The sequence below is a fragment of the Arachis ipaensis genome, chromosome B9 (genome assembly GCF_059453495.1).
Source record: "Arachis ipaensis isolate K30076 ecotype BB chromosome B9, ASM5945349v1, whole genome shotgun sequence".
Taxonomy (NCBI): Eukaryota; Viridiplantae; Streptophyta; class Magnoliopsida; order Fabales; family Fabaceae; genus Arachis; species Arachis ipaensis.
The window spans coordinates 101,672,993-101,681,851 of NC_142444.1; the positions used below are offsets into that span (position 1 = coordinate 101,672,993).

Genomic DNA, 8,859 nt, shown 5'->3' on the forward strand with positions numbered 1-8,859 from the left:
GAAAAGATAATTAAAGAAAATTTGTTGTGTTCAAGGATTAAACTGAAGTGTAAAAGATTGGAGAAATCATAATATTATCCGGATTCTAATTCCGAATGGCAATGACATTCCCCTGATTCAAAGGAGAGTGAGATGCCAAAACTATTCAGGATTGTAGGTTGTAAACCCCACTTCAAGAAGAGACAAGAGCTTAATTGAACTCTCACTCTCATGCAAATTCACATCCTAAGCCTATGTTAGTTTTGGTTGCTTGAGGACAAGCAACAGTTCAAGTTTGGTGTTGTGATGCATGAGCATCTTTCCTATCTTTTTCTAGTGAATTTGCATTCAAATTATTGAGTTTAATCAAGAATTAATTATCTTTTACCCACTATGGATGCTACTTTGAGTCGTGTGAAATTCTGTTTATTTCAGGTAGCATTCGGATGGATTTGATGGAGTTTCTGTAGAAAAAAAGAAGGAAGCGAATGATGCTATCAACCCTGACCTCTCTGCACTCTAACCTGAATAACTCGAGCTACAGAGGTCCAATTGACGTGATTCTGGTAGCATTGAAAATCTAACTTCCAGAGCTTTCCAACAATGTATAATAGTCCATACTTCTCTTCCATCAACTCTGCAAGGGTGGCGCCTAACTTGAGATTTCTCAAGTTAGGCGCCAAGATCAACAATATGCATAACTCCAAGGCTACACAAGTGGCGCCTAACTTAAGAGTTCTCAAGTTAGGTGCCAGGACAAGATCAAGACATGAAAGGGAGGCTGCCAAGGCTGCACCTAACTTGAAAAATCTCAAGTTAGGCGCAAGACACAACATCAACACGCACATTGGTTTTGATGGCTTCAAGTAAGGCGTAGCCTCCCCTCAAGTTAGGCGCACACCTCAAGCATTCCATGCCATTCCTCACTGCACCATTTAAGTTAGGCGCAATCCTTTGCCAAGTTAGGCATGGATATTAATGAATCAAGTGGTCCCAGCGTCCAAATTGAAGGCATTTGAAGATTTATTTAGATTTCTGGTTAAACTTTATTTTATTTAAAAATAGGAAAAGATATTATTTAGTTTTAGGAAATATAATTTACATTAATTAAGATTAGATATAAAAAGGAAAAGAATCAGCCCTTCAGGCTCATCTCTTCTCTTCTATCTCATTCCGCAACTTACAGTTTTCAGAATCCTAGTTTTCTCTCTGAACCATGAGCAACTAAACCTCCACTGTTAAGGTTAGGAGCTCTGTCTATTGTATGGATTAATACTATTATTTTTCTATTTTAATTCATGTACTGATTTATATTTCAAGAATTATTTTCATTCTTTATCTTATGAATTTGGGTGGAACGGAAGTATAACCCTTGTTCCAATTGAGTTCTTGTATAACTTGGAAAAGCTCTTTACTTGAACAACGACTTGAAAACATATTCTCCTAAATCACTAATTATCTGGACTTAACGGGATACGTGACATATAATCCTCTTATATTTGGGTAATTAGGGCTTTTGTGGCATATAAACTAGAATTGAACTTCACCCTCTAATCGGAATTAAGTGACCAAGTAATTGGCAGTTGATGAAGGTTAGAGGAGACTAAAAAGGTCTAAGGAATTAGGGTTTAGTCACATATAGCTTGCCATGAATTGAATCTTGCATGATTAAAATAGTTAGTAAGAAAAGTCAATCCGGAAGATAGATATCTCTGAAACCTTAACTATTTTCTCCATATATATTTCACCTCAATTTACTACTTACTTTCTGATTTTCTGAATTTACTGTTAATGCGTTTGAACTCTCAAAACACCATTTTCTGTTTGGGTAACTAAGTAAATCACTTAACTATTATTTCTTAGTCCATCAATCCTCGTGGGATTGACCCTCACTCACCTGAGATATTACTTGGTACGACCCGATGCACTTGCCGGTTAGTTTATGGGTTATAAATTCCGCACCAATCACCCAAGTCGTCTGCATTATCTACCTGAACGGGCATATCTGCTGCAAATGATGGAGAGAAAACATAGGTAGTAACATGTTGACCCACTGGAATAGTGGTAGAACTCCCTTCTATCACGCCGGTTGGTGAATTCGGAGCAGATCCGCCAGAGCTACCAACTATATTAACCATTCTCGCAAACAACTCCATAGCACCCAAATCTGGAAATCTAGCTTGACTGTGAAATATAACTCGCATGTTGTCATCACCTAGCATCTCATATTTTCCAAACTTAACATAACCTTGCTTTAGTGAGATAGGAATCCGAAAAAATACTTGCTTCACACGTTTTTTGCCGCACTTTTCTAACTTCTGTAAAATACTATTTTATAAATCCATCAAACTCGTTGATGGATTTACAAACACATTAATATGCTTTTTATTAGAGAATGTAACACCCTGTGTTTTCATCAATTTTTTTGGTGATGAACTAGCAAAAACACACTCTCAGCCATCTTTCCGAAAACTCTCTAACTTCACGTTTGAGTCGTATACACCATACTTGTTTATTTATAGACTCATTGTCTTCATAAATTATCCCAGGGTCTTGAGCTTTATCATTCCGCATGTGAATCGTCATAGCCTATTGTACATTAGCAAGTTGCACATAAATCGCTCTAGGCTACTGAGGGTTAGCTTTTGCACATAAATCGTCCTTTCCCAATGTGTTTTAGGTGTAAAATGTGTAAATCATCACACCCTGGAATGATTTACGTTGATTTTGAAAGCTTAGTAGCCTAGGACGATTTATGTGTATTTTTTTAGAGCACTTCCAAGCATAAGTCGTTCTAGGGTGTAACGGTTAACATATAATTCAAAGCACACGGTCCTAAGATGATTTATATATTATTAGAAATAGAAAAATCACGTTTTAAAAATTGCTTTAGGAAAATCAAGTAATATTGGTCACCCTTTATTTTATTTAAATAAAAATACCTAAATTCTCTCACGTATGTATCTATTGGTAATTATTATATTTATTTTATTTATTAAAAAAATTCTTGAATTTTTTATCATATCAAATTTGTTAAAATGTTTAAAATAAAAAATCTATTTAACATAAAATAGAAATCTATTAGAAGTTGACAAAGAAAATATTATTTATTTTCACTTCAATAAATTTAAGTATTTTAGATTATATTACTTCAATATATATATATATATATATATATATATATATATATTATTGTATATATAATTAGACTATTTTTATTTATATAACGTTATTTTAATTATTTTATAGAAGAAATTTTATAGCTTTCATAAAATTAGTTAAAAAGATAAAAATAGAATCATTCGTGGATAATATACTAAGTAGACACTTATCGAGCTTAATATCGCATTCTTAGATTTAGAGCAATTGATATGAATCGAATAATCCAATGAATTTGTAAATTGTGCAAGACTGAAATTTCTTTTTTGCTCAATCTAATCAAATCCACTGACATTTGAATCATACGAAATGTGTTGAATCATACGTCTGTTTTTTTTTTAAAGGTGGATACTCCCATAGTCCTATAATGACATTTTCACATGAAGATAATATTATAAATTATTGGATGAGTTGATATATTTGATTAATATCTAAAGATTCATAATATCATCTTCATATAAAGATGTCATATGAGTATTCCTTTTTTTAAAAACTACAAATATGAACTTAGATGCTTCTCAAGACTTAAGATTTGTATGCAGCGAAAATTATTAAAATATAAATTCGAAAGCTTTGACAGGATCTTTAAAAAGATATCTAAAATTTTTAGATCATAAGGCATACTTTCAAAGATCTTGTTGATTTTAGAAAAATTTCAGCAGTATTTTTTAGAAAATTACAAGTAAAGCTAAATCTCACGAAAGAAGATAAATCTTTAAAATAAGAGATAATGGTTCGAAAGATGTTTACAAGGTATACTTGTTTAGTCTAAAATACGAAAATTTTAAAGCACTTCGTTTCAACATTTTAACTTCAAGATTCTTTTAAGGAAACATTGTAAATTTTTTTTAATCTTTATCTCAATGTTCCTTAAAATATACATAAAGAAAAAGTACTTTTTGTTTATGTCTGCATCTTTGTCTTTTAAAATAGTTTCATATAGTTGAGTTTTAGTCTGCACTTAACAGAATGAAATTAATCATAAATCTCGTTGTTTCTGCATTTTTATTCGTTCACATTGTTGACACGTGTAAACTATTTTTGATGACCTGGCAAAATGTGGGTTACTTTATGACCCTACAACGGTTGTATGGATTTTATATGAAAATGATTTTTATTCCAGTTGAAATTTATTTTATTAATATACAATGTTGTTATGTCAAAATATGAAATATTTTTTTAATTTTTTCTGTGTATTGTACTTGGACTTCTGTTGTACCAATATTTAGGGCTTGTGTATTTTTTGAAGCCCATAATTTATGATGAAACATATTGTAATAGCTAAATTTCTTTTGACAGAGAATTAGAAGTTCACTTTCTTAGAATCCCCATGTCCATAAAAACAAAATTCCCAATCCCAAATATATAGATATACTAGTTTTAAGATCTGTGCCAGGCACGGAGACATAAAAGCAATGGCTTCTAAGCATAAATAATGGAATCTCGTTGTGGCAACATTCAACAATAGCATATTCGCAAGCAGTAACTACAGTCTTAAAGGAGACGGAATGCAAACAACACCTTGAAAAGATGACCAAAGAGCCAGACAACAAACGTACCATTCAAGGTGGAATGGAATGTAGTAAGTTGACAAAAACCTCTTTGTAGACAACATTAATAGTATGATTTGAGATTATGCCATTAGAACCAACAACTAATATCTTCAGACCAGAATAACTGTTGACCCGAGAGAGTGCAATATAAAGCTGACCATGAGTGAAAACAGGTCTTGGAAGATATACGCCAACAGTTGACAGTGTTTGTCCCTAGGACTTGTTTATGGTCATTGCAAAGCAAAGCGCAATCGAAAACTGTCTCCAGGTAAACCTAATCGGTAATGTTTCATTATTAGGGACCATATTCATCCTGTGAATAAAAACAACTTCACCAATATTACGACCTGCTAATATGACGCACTCAATGACATGATCACCAAGTCGCCTAACTTGCATTCGCGTACCGTTGCATAGTCCATTAGATTGGTCAATATTGCGAAGAAGCATGACAGGAACACCAATTTTAAGAACTAACATGTGTTGAGGAATTCCAGTACAATTCATCGCATTCAACGACTCTGTGCTCATTGTGTATAATTCAAATTCTAAGTGACCATCTTCGTTAAGCAGTGTGTCAGAGCTCAGGTAAACCCTTTCATTGCCAGAGATCAAAGACATCACATGATTATTAACTTCAGTAACAACATCAAGTGTTGGTGCCAATATACTCCTGTCCTTAAAATAATCCACGCTAGAAGTACGGAGTAAAATGTCAGGATAAACAAACAATACCAAATCATGGAGACCCAGAGACTCAATATCCAATAACAAGTTGTCTGGTATTCTAATCACCGATTCGCCATCAGTACTGTCTCCGAATAACCCGTCACCTATTTGAAGCAGCCAGACAGCAAATTCCTCTAACTGTACATTGTGGATATCTTGCGGACCACGACCCAGCCTCATGTTTTTGGTCAATTGCAACACCTGGCAAGATTGCCACATGTACGAAGCATTAATACACGAATGAACAATCTCCTCCCGGGAACCACGAGGAATCACAGGCAATATCTGACAGAAATCACCTCCTAACAAAAACTTTTCCACCAAACGGAGCATCGGGATTATATTCATGATCAAAACGAAGCACATCCTTAAGGCACTTGTCGAGCGCTTCAAAGCAAAATTTGTTTAACATAGTTGCCTCGTCCCATATAATTAATTTTGCAGATGAAATAAGATGTGTGAGAGGTGTACCTTGCCTTATATTACAAATGGAATCTTGGTTAACACTGAGTGGAACCTTAAAGCGTGAATGAGCAGTTCGCCCATTAGGCAACAATAGCGCTGCAATGCCATTGGATGCCACGTTTATAACGATATGACCTTTCGACCTTATTGAAGCGGAAAGCGCATTCCATAGAGAAGTCTTCCCAGTTCAACCATATCCATAAACAAAGAAAAAACCACCCATGCCACGACTGACTGCATTGAATATTGTGTCGTACGCGACATGCTGGTCTCGATTCAAGCGGGAAACTAAATCGACAGAAATACTTGCCTACTCGGTCTTATTGAAATTGAGCTCATCAAAGAAGATTGTGTCGGGAGGTTCAATGGAATCCACCAAATTAGGAAACGGCATGTCAGTAAATTCTTTTAGTGTCCTACCATTCGGCTGCAACAATTTTTCAATTTTGGCGAGAGTGGTGGACTTGATCTCATCAGCGGAATGCTCGAAACCTAAGCCTATAATAGAAAAGGTTAACATCACAAACTACTTTGCCCTAGTGCTAAAGAATAAATCCATAAAACACAACAATATAATGAAAAAAGAAAAGGGCAGTTTTTAAATAGCTAGATGTGAATTTGGTGAAATAGCAAAATAATTGTGCAAAAAAATGCAAACTTCATCTAAATTATGTCTCCTATCCAACATCGTGTCATCTGCACAATATTGCCAACATTGTTCCCAGACCATGTCGGGGCAGACCATGTTATTTGACATCAAAAGCATTGCAAACAACCTCCTAATATAATTCGGTGAAGCTCACGAACTGGCTTCATTAATTGCATCGATAAATTCCCTGTCATCTTGTAACAGCTCGAGAGCATAATAGGCTTCTTTGAATGTGTTGTACACAAAGCCACCAATAGAACGAATATCAGCAAATGTGTGGCACCCTTTTTGATAGTTCAATAACAAACGAAGATATTACTCCTCTCCATGCGAGTGAGGAATATGTGTGAGACGAGCAATCACATGCCCTTACTTCTGTGGCTTCCATATATGCCCCTGCTTATCCCAAACAAAATATGACGACATCTCCACGTAGGCAAGGGGTACGGACAGCATCAAAATCCTTGTTAGTCTTCAACCATACAATAAACATACTATCCTTTGAAACCGCATTCTCGATTACATTTTGAATAAGCTGATGATCTTCGTACAAAGCATTCTGTTCATTCGGCAAGTGGAATGGAAGGCGTATGACGTTAGGCTCTTTGAACTGAATCTCAAACCCGAATAGCCTCCAGGATGCCTCGCAGGAAGATATATACTAGCAATCGTAGTAATTTTGGATTTCATCCACAATGACAACCGAATCATCTGAATCACGTGATCGGAAAAACGAAGCTGTGACGCGGTCATTACCTTTGTGCACGTACTTAAACAAATACTTTATAGCTGACGTCTGGAAAGTGTACTCAACATTTATGTGACAACCATACTTAACAAGCAACGTCACATTATAGGGAACAATGAACCGATTATCAATGTCAACATTTTTCTTGCACATTTTACGGCCATTATCCGAACATTTATACTTTGGAAAACCTGTATTGTCTATGGCTGTTTTCTCACAGAAGGCCATCGGATAGAACTTGGAACACTTTCCGTTAACCATACATGGGCTGCTCGTATTTAAAACCCCACAAGGTCCATGAACCATGAACTTATGGACTAATCTGTATAGCTTAGGTTGCATGTGTTCGTCAAGTATCTCAACTGAGATATGATGGTCAATATCATCGGAGGATCTAGGCTTCTCGTTTGGCTGAATGAACAACAAAATGTGATAGTGGGGAAGTCCACGCTTCTAGAATTCAACTGTGTAGACAACTAAATCAAAGAAAGGGAAAAAAAGAATACGCTATGTTAGGAGACAAATAACAAATGATAAAAAGGACTAATCTGCTAGTCTGAACTTGAAAGAGACTCAATGAGGAATGCTTACTTGCTTTTGGCTTTCCAAATATAGACCCATTCTTTAAGTCTTTTAGTAATTCGCCTAACTTGATCTTAAACACTCTAGATATGATATTCAGCCTGTCATTTGGCTTTAATGAATATTTGGCAACACATTCTTTAACCTCATTCTACTATGGGTTACATGTGATAGTAATAAAATAGCTAGGATAACCGGCATACCTGCATATAGCAAATGCATCTTTGCAATTGTTGTACATGTATCGGGAACCACCGACAAAGGACGACGGTAGAATAACTCGTTTTCCAGTTTTGGCAGCTTGTGTTTCCCCATGAATTAGGCACTCATGAAGCCCCTGCAATTGACGGGAGCAAAACTTGTTCTGGTGGTGCCTGTGATATTGAAGTCTTTCAGCCTCTACCATAGTGTAACTATCCACCAAAAACTGTTGAACCAAACGTCTTGATTTTAGTAGAACTTGCAACTCATGTGCCCTCATTTGAAGTCAAAAAGAAAAAAAATTCTCTCATGCTAATGGTTTCTCGCTTATGTATATTTTGCTTAGATCTTTCTTCGGATATTAAAATGTCGCTCCTAAAACCATCTTATCTGTATGGAAATAGCAAGGGATACTGTAGAGCAAGGTACTGAGGATGATTAACATCAATTCGTTTCAACTGATTTGAACGTGTCTGAATGATAACATCCCTCACAAGGTTTTCTGTATCAAAATCACCTACAATAAAAGCTGCAACTTCAGATGCTGATGGTAGATTATATCTTCTACCATCTGTATTCCTCTTCTTAATAAGACGAAGCTGTAGCGGAATGGTTGAATCTCTAGCGAACCTTTGCCTAGCATACCGGAAAGACTTAGCAAGAGAGTTATGGGAATCAAGCATGCCGTTGAGGTCGGCCACAATTGTCTGATCAATGGAATTATGATGATAAGAGTAGCTACAAAAAAAATAAAGACAAAAGGATAAATCAAGGTAACAACCCAATAAAGCATA

The 8,859-nt window shown here is 35.5% G+C and overlaps 1 protein-coding gene and 1 pseudogene across 1 annotated transcript; both read right to left on the reverse strand.

Moving 5' to 3' along the window:
* Positions 1–4,700: 4,700 nt before the first annotated feature.
* On the reverse strand, positions 4,701–5,600 carry LOC148545668 (uncharacterized; annotated as a pseudogene).
* Positions 5,601–5,715: 115 nt separating this feature from the next.
* On the reverse strand, positions 5,716–8,270 carry LOC148545669 (uncharacterized). The gene is made up of 7 exons (XM_088499083.1): positions 8,068–8,270; positions 7,878–7,965; positions 7,238–7,693; positions 7,030–7,195; positions 6,693–6,818; positions 6,262–6,383; positions 5,716–6,063 (listed from the first exon to the last, which is right to left on the reverse strand). Exons 1-7 carry the CDS (start codon positions 8,268–8,270, stop codon positions 5,716–5,718), a joined length of 1,509 nt encoding a protein of 502 aa, XP_088355209.1.
* Positions 8,271–8,859: the final 589 nt, after the last annotated feature.

Bases quoted from the DNA above. Each gene is read 5' to 3' on its own strand.
- LOC148545669 (XM_088499083.1), bottom strand. From the start codon at position 8,270: ATGGTAGAGGCTGAAAGACTTCAATATCACAGGCACCACCAGAACAAG. The intron at 7,966-8,067 runs GTATGCCGGTTA...GCCAAATGACAG, and splicing joins GATGCATTTGCTATATGCAG to GCTGAATATCATATCTAGAG. The intron at 7,196-7,237 runs GTTGTCATTGTG...TACGATTGCTAG, and splicing joins CACGTGATTCAGATGATTCG to TATATATCTTCCTGCGAGGC.